Raw genomic sequence first — 19,595 nt, forward strand, 5'->3', positions numbered from 1 at the left:
TGCACTCCAAATCCAGCAGTTACAAAGCACAAAGCCATTTGAAAGCAGGCTAAAGAATCCCAGAGAGATAAAAAAGCAGCACCACGTGCTAGAAAATGTTTAGAAATCCAGCCACTACCGTGTGTTGGTTAGTTTTGGTATGGAAAGAAATGGTGATGCAAGAATTGAGTCTCAGAATTGTCTGAAAACCTCCTGGACTCTATTTTATACCTATATATTGGTATATAGATATAGACATAAGCACGTTATTGCTACAAACGGAAGACTGGAAAGCAGAAAGCTAGATAGTAGGAGAGGAGCATGGCAGGCACAACCAATTGCCAGACACAAGAAAGCAAAGCAGGGCTTGAAATTAGCTCTTATTTTCCAAGACTGAACGTATTTTTACTATCTCCTTGAGCAGCTTGCTTCAGTTCAGCCTGGGTTTAGTTCAAGATGAGAAGATGATGGTCAGAAAATGCAAACATGGATTTTGGCATCCAACAAGTGAAGTTTCTCCCAATGCCAAATATTTTGCCATCTACCTCTTGGTGGCATGTAACATCACTGTCCATAAATGCTGCTGGATGTGCCATAGACCCAGGTTCATGAGAAACACCTTTGCTCTAACATCACACCTGGAAGGTTTAAAAGTCTCAAGAGCCAAAAGCTGATTTCTGCCTCCTGCTCTTTGGGATGCTGTTATTCAGCTCAAACAAGAAAAATATTCTTTCCACTTGTATGGTTCCCATTCCTATGTTCCTTGTCTCAGGCTCCTTGGCTCTCCTTGATGCACACCTCTCCAACTGAAAACTTCATGGTGCAGCTCTGCACTTTGTTTTAACTCAGCTGACATTGTCCCTGCTGAGTCTCTAATTTCATCATGAATTTCAAGCCCTCTTGTGCCCATAAATTAATAGTAATAGCTTGGACCCATCTTCCCCAAATTGGTTTATGCAGAGAAATGGTCTAAAAGCACAGCCAGGTATTGCCTGCCACAGCATGATGATGCACCATCACTTTCCTTTAATTTAATGCCCTTGTGCTCAGCACGAAGTGGTTCTGGATGACTGCGAAGCAATGAATTTTGCAAGACAAGAGACACGCTCTCTTGCAGCCAAAAGGGTGAACAGCTTGAAAAATTACAGAGAAAAGTTAGTGCCTTTTTTTGTTTCCAGTTCAATAATTCCTAGAAAATGTAACTTGGCCTTATTTGCTAAATAATTGTTATGTCTCTGTTTAAGTCATTCCGGATTTCCTATGCATGCACCCTACAGAAAGGAAAAGTTAAAGCAGCAAAGTGAAATTCTTCCCTTACAATGTGTTCAAATCCAAATGTACCATTTCAGTGGAACTTTTGCACAGCAAAAAATTGACATTTTAATGACTTTTGAATAGATCAATCACTCCTAATAAGTGAGGCTACTAAAAATACCATGTTAATACATCGGACCTAAGTTGCTGCTGAAAAGCAGGCGCTAGAATGAGGACACAGACACACGTACCAGTTTTCTTCTCCACGTATCGTTTTCCAGCCTCCCTAAAGGCAACCATGGCCCTGAAGAACGCCCGCAGGATGGCCCAGCGGAAGACAGCCACCGGGTCGATCCCGATCATCCCGCAGATGAAGGCGTTCTTGCTGCTCCTAAGAAGAGCTACAATGTCTGGGCGCATGTGATCTGTGTTCTTCTCACGGAAATCCTAGGGAAAGACATAAAGGGGAGGGGGAAGAGGAAAATAAACAAGTACCTACAAGATACAGCAGGTCAGATCTGGATGCCCCTGGGACAGCACGACTATTGATCTGCTCCTATCTCTTTTTCTGCCCCTATATTGGGCACCTGGTTATGTCTCGAAAAGAAATGTTTTACCCCAAAGCACTCTGAAGCATTGTAAAGCTGATGCATATCCTGGGCTGCATCAAAAGAAGTGTGACCAGCAGGTCAAAGGAGGTGATCCTGCCCCTCTGCTCTCATGAGGCCCCACTTGGAGCACTGTGTGCACAGTTCTGGTGTCCCCAATGTAAGAAGGACATGGAGGTGCTGGAGCAAGTCCAGAGGAGGCCATGAGGATGATCGGGGCTGGAGCACCTCCCAGATGGAGACAGGCTGAGCACATTGTGGCTGTTCAGGGTGGAGACCTCAGAGCAGCTTCCAGTGTCTGAAGGGGGCTACAAGGATGCTGGAGAGGGACTCTTCATCAGGGACTGTAGCGACAGGACAAGAGGTGATGGGTTCAAACTGAAACAGGGCAAGTTCAGGTTAGATATAAGGCAGAAGCTCTTCCCTGTGAGGGTGGTGGGACATGTGTATGGGTTACTCAGAGAAGCTGTGGCTGCCCCATCCCTGGCAGTGTTTAAGCCCAGGTTGGAAGGGGCCTGTTGACATGGTCTAGTGTGAGGTGCTCTGCACATGGCAGGGGATTGGAGCTGGATGGTCTTAAGGTCCCTTCCAACCCAAACCATTCTATGATTGTATGATTTTATGCTTAAGTTTGTCATGTGCATTTACTGCATCAGAAACACAATTACAGCTTTGCAGTTACAAATCCTGAGGCTGTTTCTCATACAGGCTCAGCTGCCCACCAGAATTGCTTCTGCTATTAAGTGGAATGAATATAAATAGGGCCAACTTTGAAATCATTTGAATGGCATTTCCAAAAGTCCCTGCAGCAGGGAGATGCTGAGCCCTATGGTTGTGTAACCTGTGTTAAAAAATGGTGAATGATGAAAACCATGGGATTTTCTACATAAACCAAGTCCAGAAAGGCTACAAAATACCCAATCTCAACCCATCACTGGGACATAATCAACCTCAGTGTGCATCCCTAAGTTATTCCCCAAAATGCCAACACACAGAGCTCACAGCATGGAGAACAGGATGATACAATCCCCATCACCTTCTCATTTCAGCCAAGCTTTTTACCAGACACTTCTCTCCCAACCCTCATGTCTCTTCTCCAGCCAAGTCCTCTCCAAAGCTGCTCTGTGGAGCCCTTGGGGCTCCGCTTCCCCATCACAGTTAGGAGATTTACATGAAAACAACTGCTGGGTGACTGACCTTCACCCCATACTTCACTTTGCCCGCGTAGTGTCTGATGATGAAAGCTGGCTCCATGACTGCTGGAAATTCAATGTAGGAGCTCCCTTCATGTTGGCGTTTAAACTTGTCCAGCAGCGTCTGGTTTGTGGCTTGAGGAAAACTGAGTGGAAAGAATTCAAAAGAAGACAACCATAAACCCAACAAAAAAGCTTTTACACTTCTTCCCTGACCACAAATGGGAAAAGAGAGAGATTCTGAGGTTCCACTTCCGTGCCTGCAGAAACAAGCACTATTCTGTACGCTGTCATAGGGTTATATACAAACACAAGGTATATCTGGTGCCTGGAGAACTCTAAGCTGATTTAGTAATGATCTGAAGTCAGTTCTGAAAGCACAAATAGGTGCATGTTGTGGTATACTGCATCATATGCCCACTGCATAGACATTATTGAGAATAGTTGCATTTATCTGAGACCCCAAGTTTCTCTCATAGGTTTTGAGGCCTGGACTGCTCTGGTATCTATGGGGTATTTGCACACCTAGGAAATACTGCGCTTACAAGTCTCACTTCAGTGTCAAGAGTTACTTGACTGATCTTGCCAGAGAGAGGAGGAACAGGGTGCCCAGAGAAGCTGTGGCTGCCCCATCACCGGCAGTGTTCAAGGCCAGGTTGGACACAGGGGCTTGGAGCAAGCTGCTCCAGTGGAAGGGGTCCCTGCCCATGGCAGGGGTTGGACTGGAAGAGCTTGAAGGTCCTTTCCAACCCAAACCAGTCTGGGATTCTACAACCTGCTAACTTCCACCAAGACAAGCTGGATGGGTATCATCAAGGATGCAAATCTGAGCTGCACCCCTGATGCTCATGAAACCCCATGGAAGCACAGCCCCATATGCATAAGTGCCCTCAGTTCTCTATGGCTTAATTTTTGAAACTAAACTGAACAATCAACCTTGTATCTCAACAACAGCACCCACACAACCTGCCTTAACTCATGCACGGGGATTCTCCCTTAGCGCAACTTCAAGCATCTTCATGTTACTATACCACAAGAGACAGGGAGACAAAAGAGGAGAGAAGCAAAGGAGACCTTTTCCCTTCCTTTTAACAGAAGAAACTCTTGAAACACAGTTTTAGTTCTTATTTGCCAAAGCTCTTTGTTCTGTTTGCTGATTTGCCACTGCTTGCTTTACCACCTTGGAAACAAAACTAGAGACAGAAGACAAATCAGCCGAGCAAGCTAAGAGAATCCATCTGGGAAGAATCACAACAGGGAAAACCTGAGGAGAAACACTTTGTAAGTGAAAAAAACCCAATAATCAGCAAACGCAACAGTTTCCTACTCACTTGCTTTCCTCATCCAGCAGATGGAGCAGGCCCGTCGGCTTCTTACTGATCAGGTTGATGCAACTGGAGTTGTCTATGTAGTCGATGTTGTGCCAGCTAATTCCTTCTGCTCTATATTCCTCCTAAAAAAACCCACAGATATAAAAAGGATATTGGGTGCAAGAAAAAAAAATATAAAAACTGGTGAAATTGAAAGGATTTTCTGGAAACTGATGCGCCATTTACCAAAACGAACATTTATTCTGTTAATACGCCACTGAGATTTTATTTGATGCAACAGAACATTATAAAGAACAACCTGAACAACCTAAACACAGCATTTAACAATTTCAGGTGCAGCAGACTTGCTCAGATACAGGTTAGCTATCTGGCACACACTGTCTTCTGAGGATGCAAGACATGCCACGTGCCATTGATTCTTGCTTTCCCTTTCCTAGATTGCCTTTAAAGCATAATACAATGTGTTTGCATCAAGCAAGAGTATTTATTTCCTAGAAGAAAATGGAGTATAGAGCACGTACATTTCATTACAGAGAAAAACCAATTTAAGTCCCTTTCTTGCTTCACTGCACTCAACTCTGTACCTCACAACGTTAATGGCTGGTATCATAAGGGCTATGAAGAGACCTCGAGCTAGGAGAAATCACTGCTCCAAGACAGCAGAGCCACAGCATTCTACAGTAAAAGTGAGGAACTGCCCCAAATTCATGCTGAGTAAAAAGAAAGTATTTTATCTTTATTACCCTGGGCTGCACCTGCAGAGCGTGAGCAGCAGCTCAGGGAGGGGATCCTGCCCCTCTGCTGTGCTCCGGGGAAATAAGCTCTTCCCTGTGAGGGTGCTGAGGCGCTGGCACAGGGTGCCCAGAGAAGCTGTGGCTGCCCCATCCCTGGCAGTGCTCAAGGCCAGGTTGGACACAGGGGCTTGGAGCAAGCTGCTCCAGTGGAAGGGGTCCCTGCCTGTGGCAGGGGTTGGAGCTGGAGGAGATTTAAGGTCCCACCAAAACGACTTCAAGCCTTGCCCTTTTACAAAGGTCATTTCCTTTGAGGTAGATTTGCAATTGGATTACTTTGAGAAGTTGCCTGCAGGGATTATTGTGAGGCATCTGGGAGAAAGTAGAGTTCAAAAATCATATTTTTTACCATATGCTTTAAAGGCTTGTGACTCACTGTACAAACAGCAACACTTGAAGGGCACCTTACTCCATGTAGGGATGCTGGGGAGGGACTCTTCATTAGGGACTGTAGTGATAGGACTAGAGGTAATGGGTTAAAACTTAAACGGGAAGTTTAGATTGGATATAAGGAGGAAATTCTTTCCTGTCAGGGTGCTGAGGCACTGGAATGGGTTGCCCAGGGAGGTTGTGAATGCTCCATCCCTGGCAGTGTTCAAGGCCAGGTTGGACAAAGCCCTGGGTGCCATAGTTTAGTGTGAGGTGTCCTTGCCCATGGCCGGGGGTTGGAACTGGATGATCTTAAGGTCCTTTCCACCCCTAACTGTTCTATGATTCTATGATTCTACTGGCAAAAGTCCTACCAATCCAAGCTGCATTTTTACTTCTCTATTGTAAGATGTTTTGATGCAGAAGTGAAGAAAAACAGTAAAATATCCTGAGAACTGCACTAATATAATGCACCTTTATAACAATCCCATTCATTTTTATTGCTGCTTCTGCTTTCAGTTTTAATATGACCAAAGAACTTTCAAAACATGTATTTTTCAAACTCTCATCCAAAATTAACATGAACTCCACATACATTATTTCGGGAATTAAAAGACCCTGAAGTGTTTTGAGACATCTCAAAAGGAAATTTTGGCTAAAACCCTCCAAGGTCTTTAATTATTTGAGAGGTCATGTACCTTTACACCAGTGTATCCTCTGTAGGCACAGGAGTTTTTAATGGCCCTAAAGGCCTTAAGGTTCCAAACATAAAACACCCCATTGGAAAAAATAAAATTATCCTGAAAATGAGGAATAACTCCCCATGATGAATTTAGTTTTTATTTTTATATTTTTTACTTTTTTTCTTTGGTTCCTGCTGAGACCAGGACCCAGCAGGGATGCAGGATGATTCACAAGCCCCTGCTGAACTAGAGGCATTTCAAATTCATATAGTTAAGACTCATTGCATTTTTAGTGCAAGTCAGGAAAAAAAGCTTCTCTCCAGCAATCAGCCAACTGGAGAAGACTGCATATTTCTTTAGCAAGCATGAGCTTCTCCTGAGTGATTTAGAAGACAGCTGGTGATGCATGCAGTGGTAATGGGAGTCAGCATCATCTATCAACATCTGCTCCTGACAGCTGCTTCAGCGGATGCAGGGTCCATTAGTCCCAGCTTTGCCTGCTCAGGTCTGGTCTTGAGCACCCAGAGAGCAATAAACTTGCTGCATTGGTAAAGAGCCTTATTTTAGTTGTGATGGTGCATGTTACTTGCCTTACCTATTTAGTATCATGACTCTTTCTTGAGCTACTTGTATGGGGGCTTTACATTTCTTTTCCCCCCAAACTCACCAATTTTGAAGGGTTTTAAGTCTGCATACATCTAAGCTGGTCACATACCATCACTCTGCTCTGGAAGCCCTCTAGACATCCATAGCTCCACATGGAATAATGAGCAGCTGCACAGTGAACATTGCTGTGAAATTCTGACCTCACCAAAAACCTCTACTGCTCCTCAGATGGGAGGAAAAGAACTGAACAGCAATGCCAGCTGCTGGGGTTTTCTTTAAATACACTCCAGTACATGACCATACAAGACCTGAGTTCAAGATCTCTCCTTCTTTAAGCTCAGTTGAAGATGTCCTTGCTCATTGCAGAGGGGTTGGACCAGATGACCTTTGCAGGTCCCTTCCAACCCAAACTATGCTAGGATTTTCAGTTCTGCTCCAGACAGTGCATGACCTGAGGCCAGTCATCAATGTACATCCTGGCCTCGGTTTCTTCAGCTGCAGGATTTTGGCTACTTTTCCCTCCTATGTTTGTTTTCCTCTGGGCTGGGTCAGAAACTCTCACTCCCAGGCAGTGGGGTTGTTCCCTACATCTGTTTGTCCACTGCTCCCTCCCTTCCATCCCCAGTGCAACCTCTTGTGTTGGCCAAACACAAAGAGGGATTGAAGTCCTCAGCTAATAACCTTTTACACAATAACTCAGATACAGGCTCTCATTCCAACACAGGCGCATTGCAGCAGCAGGAACTATTCCAGATCAATTGCTCCAAAGATGAAATGGAAAAAAATATTCCCCTTATTCCTTTTTCCCTAGCATTTTTCCAGTTATTGGTTTGTTTCCCTTCAGAATCACAGCCCAGGAGAAATAATTACAGCTTTGTGATTGAGGAATAGGATTCCTTAGGTGTTTGCTGGTCTGCAGAACACAGAGCAAATTGTCCATATAAAGGCAGAAGCTTTGCAGTAAAATCATTGCTGTCCAAATGTATATGCTAAAAACCTCAAGTTTCAGTTATTAATCTTCTATATTCATCTTCCAGTGACTGTCTCTGCAGAATTTAGCTACTTAAGAGCTACTTCCAAAGTATTCCTTCACTTCTGAGCATGGCGATCACGTCTCTGCCATCCTTCATGAATCAAAGCTCCTTGCAGAGCACTTGAATATTAAGGAATTAGATCCAAACAACATCAGGTTTTCATTTAAGAAACAGACAGTCAAGATGAAGACAATACAAAGCACTTCCAGACCATTCAAACAAACAAGAAAAGCCTCACACTGGAGGTTAATTAAAAAAAAAACCCAACAGTTTAAATGTACACCTTAATGTAGAACTAAATTATGTTTAGGGGAAAATCCAAATGTCCTATTCCTAAAAGACCATCTTTACATCAAGACCCAAGCCATTGATGTTACCGCTATCTGCAAAAGTTTCTAGTGCAGTGAAGTCCAGAGAGTTCCATTTTTGGCATCCTTACTCCCAACAAAAATGTATGGATTTACCCCTCCCATCCCTGGATAGCTGAAACCCGCTCTGCTGGAAGGTGGAGCAAGACAAGTTCACTGGAGAGGAGAGCACTGAGCTCCCAAACTTGGCAGACAGAATTGAGCAAAGACCCCAAAATGAAGATATTCAGGCTTTTTTAGAGTCCGGGAGCTTCATATTTTCCTTTCATTATTGGGTGAGATGCTACTGATTGCTCCCCAGGTGACCTGGTGAGCCACCACGAGCAGATTAACGCTTCCCACTTGTGCATTTAGAAACAATCCTGCTGCTGACCATGATGACGTTGGCACCATGTTAACGTTGGCCCTGCACGTCACCGGAGGGGCTCGTTCCACCAGCACGAGTATAATCACTCCTCAAGGGCCATAACTCAAATCACAGCAGGGATGTGCTGTTGTGGCTGCTTCAACACACTCACTGCAATAGCCAGGTCAGCAAAGTTGTGTCATGGGTCTTTCTGACTCGGCTGAAGTCCAGCAGAGAAGGGAGTGAGTGACTTCACCTCGCGTCTCTTTAGCAGACAAAACCCCCATGTATGTGTACAGATACACATCTACTGGTGAGGCTGCACCTCAAATCCTGTGCCCAGTTCTGCCCCTCACTACAGGAGAGACATTGAGGTGCTGGAGTATGGCCAGAGCAGGGCAATGGAGCTGGTGCAGGGCTGGAGCACAAGGGTGATGGGGAATGGCTGAGGGACCTGGGGAGTTCAGTGTGGAGAAGAGAAGGCAAAGGGGGGACCTGATGGCTGCCTCCAACTGCCTGACAGGAGGATGGAGCCAGGAGGGGCTGGGCTCTGCTCCCAAGGAACAAGGGATGGGACAAGAGGAACCGGCCTCAAGCTGCACCAGGGCAGGTTTAGATGGAGCTGAGGAACAATTCCTGCCCCAGAGGTGCTCAGGCATTGGAACAGGCTGCCCAGGGCAGGGCTGCAGTCACCGTCCCTGCAAGTGTTCACACAGCGTGGAGCTGAGGCCTCAGTGCCATGGGTTAGTGGTGGCCTTGGCAGGGCTGGGGAATGGTTGGACTGGATGAGCTTAAAGGGCTTTTCCAAGCTGGCTGATTCCATGATTCTATACATGTACTTTATTATTACATTCAACATTTAGAAAGATGTGCTAAGCAGTGAGGTGGCCTATCAGAAAAGCCAGGTTGTTTTTTTTTTTCTTGTTCAAAAGGGATGCTTTTTAGAACTTAAAATACTCAGGCTGATCTGGATAAAATGTAATTTGTGATGTTCAAACACACAAAAATGAAGATACAAAAAGCAGATCCAGACTTTAAAAGGTGTATCCTCAGAATACAAGCATAAGTCTTTACTAAATATCACACAGCGTTATCTGAGGCATGCCAGCACGTAAAACTTGGGCTACCAAATTAACAGAATGGTGGCAGAATAGCCAGCATTTTTATGAAATGAAAGGAACTCTAGGAAGGAGACAGCTCAGCACTGCTAAAGAGAAACACTGCCTGCCTGCAACTAACCCCAGAGAACAAACGCTGCTTATGGGCCACAGAAAAATGAATTTAAGATTAAAATCCATTTGCACAGCATCAGGAAAAATTCCCAACTGGGGCACAAGGCTTGATGGAAACACTGCTTCTAGGAAAAGAAAACATCTGTAGTTTTATAGCTGAACGTGCGAAGAATCCCAGCCTGGTTTGGGTTGAAGGGAGCTTAAAGCTCATCCAGTCCCAACCCCTGCCACGGGCAGGGGCCCCTTCCACTAGAGCAGCTTGCTCCAAGCCCCTGTGTCCAACCTGGCCTTGAGCACTGCCAGGGATGGGGCAGCCACAGCTTCTCTGGGCACCCTGTGCCAGCGCCTCAGCACCCTCACAGGGAAGAGCTTCTGCCTAAGAGCTCAGCTCAGTCTCCCCTCGGGCAGGTTCAAGCCATTCCCCTTGGCCTGTCCCTACAGGCCCTTGTCCCAAGCCCCTCTCCAGGTTTCTTGTACAAGAAACAAGTTCCATTATCTTTACAGGAGCGTTGGATTAGTTCCGTTATCAGGACCTGATTTTGTGCTCCACCAAACAGAAACACCCTCTAGTCCACAGCAGAATCAAAGGTTTATTTGAGTGGGAGAAAATACCCCTGAGCCCAACAGCATCTGGGAGGTGCTCTACACATCCACACATGCTCTATTATGAATTCTTCCATAGCCAGCCATGGCCAACAATAAGTTAAACGACTGCTAAAAAACAGGATTAAAGGAGAAAGCATTAAATATGATTTTTAAGCTCATACTTATCTACAGTATTGTGCTCTCTGGGGGCTGTTGCTCCCCCAGATCATATGGCAAAGTGAAGGGGATGTTGGAGGGAGTGATCAGAGCCTTGAAAAATGTAAGACAAGAGGAGCATGGAAACCCAGAGAAGAAATGAAAGAGGAGAGACGTGATCAAGACACAAAATAAAAATCATAGCAAGTCTTAAAGCCCATCTGTCTCAAAGCACAAAACAGAGGGATTAGTAAATGCAGATTGAAAAGCAGTGAAGAAATCAAGCCTGAGTATAAAGGATGTAAGTTTTTCTAAGGTAGATGAGATTTGTTGCTCTGTGATGGAATATCAACAGTATAAAATATGCCATGGTTTCAAGAGGCCTGGAGTGTGTTGGGAATTCGTTCACACAGCCTGAAAGCCAAGAGCCACACCAATATCTCAGCATTTCAGTGCCCAGGAGGCAGATGTAGGGTTACGGAGGGATATTGCCCTGACAATTGGGAAGCAGCCCCAGAAACTAACGTTTAAAACCCAAAGACACGGATGATGCTCCCTGCTCTTTCCTGGGTATGATAAAAGTTGATGGCAAAGAGATGGGTGAAACATAGTATAGAACCATAGAATCACAGAATGTTTAGGGCTGGAAAGGACCTTAAGATCATCCAGTTCCAACCCCTGCCATGGGCAGGGACACCTCACACTAAATCGTATCACCCCAGACTCTGTCCAACCTGGCCTTGAACACTGCCAGGGATGGAGCATTCACAACCTCCCTGGGCAACCCATTCCAGTGCCTCACCACCCTGACAGGAAAGAATTTCCTCCTTATATCCAATCTAAACTTCCCCTGTTTAAGTTTTAACCCATTACCTCTTGTCCTATCACTACAGTCCCTAATGAAGAGTCCCTCCCCAGCATTCTTATAGGCCCCCTTCAGATACTGGAAGGCTGCTATGAGGGCAGGGTATGTAGTGTTGTTTCAGCTTTTATCAAGTCCAATTAGGAAATTAAAGCATATTAAGTAGAAAATGTAAAACAAAATGGTTGCTTATTTGCATGGCACAATGTGCAAGGGGAATATGGCATCTCCTCCCCAAAGCATGGCAATGCCTGCTTTAGGAATGCTCAAATAAATTGCAAGAGCAGAGGAAAAACCCATCAGCTTATTCACCTCCTCCCAGACAGCACTAGATAAGTCCCAGGAGATTATCTGCCTGAGGCTTTCACTATCAAGGCATAGGAAAAACCTTCTTTACACAATGAAAAATCCCCAAATAAAGTGGGAAATCGATGGAAGCAGCCATTTTTTTCCAGTGTGGGAATGCTCCACGTGGGAATGCTTCCCATCATGTTCCTATCACACAAACTCATGTAATCCAGGGCCATACGCTCCAATGTGATCGACAGGCAGATACTTTTGGATGTCTAAATGTATGTATTTTGCCTAAAACCTCACAACTAAACAGAAGGGTGTGAAATTCCTCACTTCTTGACTCTAACACCGTCTGCTTCAGCTTCTGGCAACATTTGCAAAGTGAGAAACTCGGAATTAAGCTTCCTTCCACATCTCTCCAGCCCAAACTGACTTGTGCAGCTTCAAATAACCTCCAAATATACTTAAAAAACTATTACAAGTCAATCTGACAGCCACAGCAATATAAACCTTTGCAAATGCAAGATTAGAGCCACTAACCCCAAGCATACGAATGGTTTCTGTCTTCATTGCTTACCCAGTAACAAGGAAACATCAACCCTGCAAAGCATCAGGACAAAGAGATAGGAACAATGCCTCAAAAAGCTCAAAACCAAAGCAGTATTCTGCAAACTCTATTGAAAACCTTCCAGGAAAGAACATATTTAATGTTTTAAAAGTCACATTAAAATAGGTCATTTTTTTATCATCAACTAAAGGAGCTAAACCTTATAAAACCTCCTTTCTGGATATGTCTGTGTAAGTATGTATGTATCCTAAAATCTATTTTAGGGAGCTTGAGGAGGCTTTTCCAAGGCTGGAAATGGCAGCAAGGGGTGGAGAAATCTCTATCCAGGAGAGATCTGCCCAGCATCCAAGAATTAATCCATCCCATGGAGGATTACTTGCTTGCTCAGCAAAGGGAGGTATCTTCAGCCAGTCCCAGCAGAATAGTCCCACTATAACTTGAGAATTAAAGTGTGCTTGGAATGATAAATCCCTAAAATGGGAAAACCTTATTATTAGAGAGTTCCTGAATGAACAAGTCCAATGTCTGGTTTGGTGCCGGCGCTTCTGCACTGCAGACGACACGGATGCCTCAAGTTTGCAACATCCCTCCAGAAGGGGATGGCAACACTTTCATTTATGGACAAGGATTTTTATGTCTGATCTCAATTTAAGCAGAAAAGGAATTTATACACACAGCCATATACATAAAAATATAAAGGTAACATACATTGTTTTCATGATTTGCCTACAGGCACAGTGTATATAAATACGTATCCCCAGGCTCCATAAATACACCATCTATATCAGGTTTATAAGCTGCTCTATTTAAACCATAACGTCTGGCACTGCAGGGGTTCTGATAAACAACCTTGCCTTGCAGTTCTTCTGCTGCCCATTGTGAGTTGCAAACCACTTAGGGAGGGTTGGCAGAAGGCTTTGAAGCAGAGGTGCTTCTTGAGATGGGCTTCTCCTTTGAGGTGACTCAATTGCTCCTCAGCAACTGGCAAGTGAATTTGCTTTTGTTTTGAGGCTGAATCTCCCCAGGGAAGTGGAGGACCCCGCAACATTGGACACTCTTAATATCCAGCTGGGATATCCAGTCTAGGCCATGCTTTGCCTAGAAAGGTTGGACCAGATGATCCCCGAGGCTCCTTCCAACCTGGGATTCTGTGATCCTCCCATCCCCTGTATGTATGAAGCCTGAGATTTTAATTCATTGCAATTTGGACTGTCCATCATAGAATCATAGAATAGTGATGGTTAGAAAGGACCTTAAGATCATCCAGTTCCAACCCCCTGCCATGGGCAGGGACACCTCACACTAAACCAGGTCACCCAAGGCTCTGTCCAACCTGGCCTTGAACACCGTCAGGGATGGAGCATCAAAGAAAGTGTTTTGAAATAGTAGGTTCAGTCCAGTGCTTCTTGTATGTGGCTGTACATGCTCCATCCATGTCCGAGCTCAAAGAGCTCCCTATGCTTCAGTGGCTACGTTTTGCTCTCAAAATGGGACAACTTCTGCATGGTTCAGCAGGCAAAACACATGTTGCCATGGACCCATCCTTCTTCCCAACCTGCTCTTACAACAGCCAGGAGAAGAGAGAGCCTGAAGATGCTGTGTGATCTGCTGGCAGATTCGCTTCTTGCCATTGAAATTAAAAAAGGAAAAGAAATAAAGGGTCTAGGAAAAGAGCTGTGGTCAGAATGGACGATCCAGTTCTATCTCAGTATGACTTCTTTCTGGATGGGTTGAAGGATTTTAGAGGGTTTTTGAGGTTTCCCACTCATCTTCTTCCAACCCAAACCAGTCTGGGAGTCTATGATTCTATAGTTATTATATATTGTGACTCTTCATCATCTGGAGAACTCCAGGAACAAGGGGGTGGTAAATGAAGTCCCCCAGCACCCAGCCCAGAACGGGAAGGATCCAAGCCAATGCTCTGGGGGACTGATGATGACAAGAGTTGGGTTTCATTTCAACCCTGGAATTTGAAATCTTCCTATCCTAAAGATAATTCTTAACTCTAAGCATCCTTTCTCCCCTCTCCCCCCCACCCCCAAATGTGAGTTACATATGATGGTGCCTTGCCAAATAATAACTCAACAACTTGTGCATCTTGTTATTTCTCCCGTGGGTCTTACGGCACACAGCTGATAGCAGCATCTTCCAGAGGGCACCTTTATGGAATGAAGTTTATCCGAGCAGGCCAAGCTCTGCTGGCTGGGACCCCAACTCACCAGGGACCCCACCAGAAACCAGACTCTGCTCAATACCTCACCTCAAGCCAGCCGATCACATTCCAGATAATTTTTTCAGTCTCAACCCCAGTTATTCATCATTTTTTTTAAACAAAAGGATGTCCTCGAAATTGAGGTTTGGCAGGTAAAGAACAGACAGAAAATGGGGTAGGAAAGAACTTAAACAGCAATGCCTGTGGGATGGAAAGCTACAGGATGAATCACAGAATCACAAAATGGTTTTAGTTGGAAAAGATCATCCAGCTCCAACCCTTCTGCCATGGGCAGGGACACCTTCCACTAGACCATGTCACCCAAGGCTCTGTCTGACCTGTCCTTAAACACTGCCAGGGATGGGGCAGCCACAGCTTCTCTGGGTACCCTGTGCCAGTGCCTCAGCACCCTCACAGGGAAGAGCTTCTTCCTTATATCCAACCTAAACTTCCCCTGTTTCAGTTTGAACCCGTTACCCCTTGTCCTATCGCTCCAGTCCCTGATGAAGAGTCTCTCCCCTGCATCCTTGTAGCCCACTTCAGACACTGGAAGCTGCTCTGAGGTCTCCACGCAGCTTCTCCTCTCCAGACTGAACAGCCCCAATGTTCTCAGCCTGTCTCCATGCGGGAGGTGCTCCAGCCCCCTTATGAATTAATAACTTCTCAACTTTTGCAAAGCATCAGCTGAAACAGTGAAAGGCAAACAAGGGTAACCAAAAAGTGGAGCACTGAGTGAGCCTGAGCAGGGATGGGGGAAGATCAGTGAGGTCTAAGATAACAGTTTGGAGAATGGGATATATTGAGAAATAAAATCTTTTATTTCTGGCCTTCAAACTGCCAGAGATCCAGAAACCTGGGGGAACTCCTATCATGGGTATGATGTTACTGGTGATCTCCAAACTGCATCTTCACCTGGGTGTTATTTGAAGGACATCTGAAGGTCAGGACAGCTCTGGGCTTATCTGCTCTGCCCAGGAGGCCACTTGAGGACAGGGGGATGGATCAGGCACCAGGGAACAGAGACCCACTGCTGCAGTGTGACACTCTGATAGCACCCAAGAGTCCAAGAACTATGGGGTCATCTCGTCTGAAGTCATCAGCCCAAGGAGGAATGAAAACATGCTGTCTGCAAAGCTAAATGTGTCTGCATTCTGTGTGGAGCTTGGTGAAGGCCACTCCATCCTCCTGCCACACACAGCAAGCACCGCATCAGGCAGCACCTGCAGCCACTAACTACAGCCCCTTACCCAACCTCCACCCCACAAATCTGTGAGGTACACAGGGAGGAGAAAGCCACCCTTACTATGTGATGGGGCAGGCTGCGAGTTGTTTCCTGCAATAGCAGTCTTTCTAGATTAAGAGTCATTATCAGTCCCAAACCAAGATTTGCCTATACAGATAGGCCAAGATTTATAAGCCTGGGCTTTACAGCCTGGTTAGGGCTTGTCTTTCTTGTACTATTCCATCATCTGCTATCACGAACCACCACTAAAGCTTCCTTAGCAATCCAGGACAACTGATTTAAAAAGAAAGCTGTAAAGAAACATCAGTAATTCTCTTTATCCAAGGCAGAACTCTCACATTAGCCATTTTTTGCCCTTTCCTCCTATTTTACTACAACCAGCAGGCAGAGAGACATTATCCTCATTTTCATGGTTGGCTCAAAGAGAGGATGTTGCTATTGCAAAGACCTTTGCATGCTCTTGGTGCACAACATGACAGCAGCTGTATTTATAGGAGGCACCAGGCTGAAGCCAGACTCGTGAGGGTGCCTCTGGCAGCTGTTTGCAACCACAGGGAATAGTGCTGTCTTCAGACAGAAGGTTTAAAAAGAGATTCACCAGACACATCGCATTAGATTTCCCCAGGAAGAAAAGGAAAAGAAAGGTTCAAATAATCCCACACCTCTGTGAGATTACTCTGTGGTAGGTATTCTGGTTTCCGTAACATCTGCATGCCACGGCAACACATCATGGTACACACCAACATAGCCACGAGAACACTTTGTGTTTCTGCACACAAATTCCATTACAGGTTTTAGCAAATATGTAAATTTCTCATTTCTTTTAGCAGAAGTGTCCATATAATTCAGAAACTGTCTTCAGCCCCCTGCAAGCTTTGGAGATTCAACAAGCTTATCTCTGGATGCAGAAGAGGATCCCTCCACTTCACATGCCCATCACCAACTTGTTTTTCAGCCATCAAGACACCAAACAGTCCCTTGTAAAGCCACAAATATCTCAGGTAAATTCACAATGCAAAGTAACAGAACTAATTGCCACCTTGAGACACAATATCAACTACTTAGTTGTCATCTGCAGACTGACAGCTACCATTGAAAACCAGATTAATCTTTGGGCCAGCTTCCAGGAAGGAAGGACATTCTGAGCCCCCAAGATCTGAATATGCATGATCTGTTTTCTTTCCATCAAATCCACTCCTCCACATGCAGCACGTAATTCCAAGAAGAGGACAAGTAAATGATTAAGCCACGTAAATAATTCAACCAAGAATTAGTGCTCATGCAGCTGTACAGCTTATTTATAGTTATAGAAAGCAAACTATGTAGAGACAACAGTATTTTCCCCAAGCAGAGCTTGCAGTGCTCCAGCCCTAGACAGATGACGTTCTCCTGGAGTAAGAACTGGAATGAGCCCTTTGCAATTGGATGCCTCCACAACTGCTCTGCTCATCCATACAGCAAATCCTGACTAATGACTTCATGTGCTTGACAGATTTATAGGAGAAAACTAATTAGGTCATTGGTTAGAAGCCAGTCTGAGGAGAATTACAGACTGCTGCAATCAGGAGCTCTGCGTACACTGCAGGCTTGAGAAGGAGCACTGACCTGCTAAGAAATCCCAGCCCAAGCACAGGAATTCCCTTATGGATGACAGCATCTTGGCTTGCCCCTGTGAAGCCAGCTGAAACCCAAGTGGTGTGAAATCCCATCTCACCGACGTATCATCCAGCTTTCAGCAAGGGTCCTCCCTCCCCAGGTCTCTTCTAGAAAGTGTGTCATTATCTTTATAGAAACAAAAGCTATACTGGCTTTGCAATAGTCTTTTAGTTTGCATCTTTATGGTGGAGAACAATCAACTAGACCTGTTCCTAGAAATACATGCAGGTTTTTCTACTAACTGCTCAGAGCAGGGTGCAGCAGAACACAAAGACCAGTTAAAAAACGGAAATACAATGGTTTTGAGCAGCTCTGCTCCCCTTCTTGAGCAAACACAAAACCCCATCAACAAAAAAGAGAAGCATCAAACTCCAGATCAAATATCCCCCAAATGTAACCCACCCAGGGTTACATTGCTTACTTGTGACCGCCCTCATGTTTGAGCAGCTTCTCTTTCTGACTTTTCAGATCTCTTATGACACTGTGGAGGCCTAAATGAAACTATCAGGGTTTCTGGGAAGGGTTGGTTTAATTCTTTGATCTCAGCTGGACTTAGGCTGCAGAGCACAGCCCTACTGAAACTAATAATAAAGAACGTTTCCTTTGACCTCACCCAAAGAAGAACTTCACCTGAAGGCAGGGCATGCAGGCTGGCATGGGAAAAAAAAGGCATTTTGAAGGTCTATAGCATATTTACTGTATTATACAGCTCTATTGTTTGCTGTGCATCCATGAAACAACATGCTTATCAGTTCTCTTGTCCCACTTGTTTTTAGGTAACAAATTATGTTTGGAGAATCCTCCTCCCATCCTAACTAATAGACCATACCAGCCTGTGTATATGTTACCTGCTAAATTGAGGGCTGTTATTTTTGTCACCTCTCACTTACAGCACATTCATCTGAGGCTGGAAAGCAACACACAGTCTTAACAGACCTAAAGCAAAGCTTAAAGTCCAGCCTTTCCTAATCTGCCATGGCTGCTGGAGGTCATAAGGATCCCAAGTCTGACCTTGGAGAACATGTACGAGAGTGACATTTCCCCCCGCCCCACAGATGGATGAGCCCTCTGAACATGTATCAAGGAGACGGAAGAGAACAGTCAAGGTCTTCCTGATGTTTGAGGACACTTGTATCCCAAAACATTCATTTAAAACCACCAAATCTCTGGCTGGATTTTATTTTGCAATAAGGTAGCAATACGTCATATGATAAGTTAGAAGTTAAGTTGAATAAATCAGTGCACAGCCTTTAACATAAGAGAATTAAAGGGACAATTTAAGAACTTTACTATTGGTGTCACAAACTCACATCAACACTCACTGGCATCAGAGAACATTTCCAGACTTACCTGTTCAAGTTTAAAGATGTGTTGGTTAAAGTAGTGCTGCAAGCGCTCGTTGGCAAAGTTAATGCAGAATTGCTCAAAACTGTTGTTTTCATAGTCTTCAAACCCAAAAATATCAAGTACTCCAATAGATAGAGTCTGCAGGGAAAGTAACAATGAAGATTAAAAACAAATCACAGAAAGTAAATAGATTATTTGTACATAATCAAAAGCTTTCAGATGGAATTAAATATACTTAATAGCCAGACTTTTAATCTTTACTGGAATTGCCAGTATTATGCCATCTGGAAGACTTCACCTACATCAGAGACACAACATGGAACTGCAGATACCAGGCTTTTTTCTAAAAGTAAGGTAAGAGTTGGTGTATTCTTTAATTTATAGGTAAATTGCCATCTTTGAAGAAACCTGAACCCAGTTCCAAGTTATTCTATTGGATCTAAGACCGTATTTACCTTCTGAGGGGAAAAATGGGGATAGGGTTGGGAAAAAAGGGCTTACAGCATGAAGACAGTCCACAGAAACATGCCTACAAGGTCAATGGAGGGTGTCTAAGCAAATACACTCCAGCTGCAAGCCTCCCAAAGAAACACCTTTGGATGCTGGGAGCAAGGCATATTGGGAGCACAGCAGGGTTTGCAGGGAAATAATCCATTGTTATAAAGGAAAATAAGTCTGGAATTGCCTTGAATGAAGGTCTCTGTGCAGGGAAGGGAACCAGGCCACATTTCCCATGGATGCTGTCTCAGAGCCCCAGGATCTGGCACCAGGACACCAGAAATGTTCTACAAGACCAGTCCCACACTCCTCTCAGCCCACCATCCCCAACCATGGCAGCAGGACATCCCATCCTGTGTGACAGATGCACTCCTCCTATT

The 19,595-nt window shown here is 44.7% G+C and overlaps 2 protein-coding genes across 11 annotated transcripts in view; one reads left to right on the forward strand and one right to left on the reverse strand.

Annotated features, from left to right (window-relative positions):
• TERB2 (telomere repeat binding bouquet formation protein 2) overlaps positions 1-19,595 on the forward strand; it is a 179,362-nt gene that overhangs the window by 129,773 nt on the left and 29,994 nt on the right. The window lies entirely within an intron of this gene.
• MYO9A (myosin IXA) overlaps positions 1-19,595 on the reverse strand; it is a 188,289-nt gene that overhangs the window by 51,368 nt on the left and 117,326 nt on the right. For all 10 annotated transcript variants that reach the window (XM_061349914.1, XM_061349919.1, XM_061349922.1 and 7 more), the window contains 4 exons: positions 18,721-18,855; positions 4,366-4,487; positions 3,039-3,180; positions 1,485-1,680 (listed from right to left, as the gene is read on the reverse strand). In XM_061349914.1, coding sequence (XP_061205898.1) covers positions 1,485-1,680; positions 3,039-3,180; positions 4,366-4,487; positions 18,721-18,855 — 595 coding nt within the window. The remainder of the gene's footprint in view (positions 1-1,484; positions 1,681-3,038; positions 3,181-4,365; positions 4,488-18,720; positions 18,856-19,595) is intronic.

The sequence above is a fragment of the Neopsephotus bourkii genome, unplaced genomic scaffold, assembly GCF_033783945.1.
Source record: "Neopsephotus bourkii isolate Nb327-2 ecotype Australia unplaced genomic scaffold, CSIRO-AGI_Nbou_v1 NB_463, whole genome shotgun sequence".
NCBI classification, from domain to species: domain Eukaryota; kingdom Metazoa; phylum Chordata; class Aves; order Psittaciformes; family Psittacidae; genus Neopsephotus; species Neopsephotus bourkii.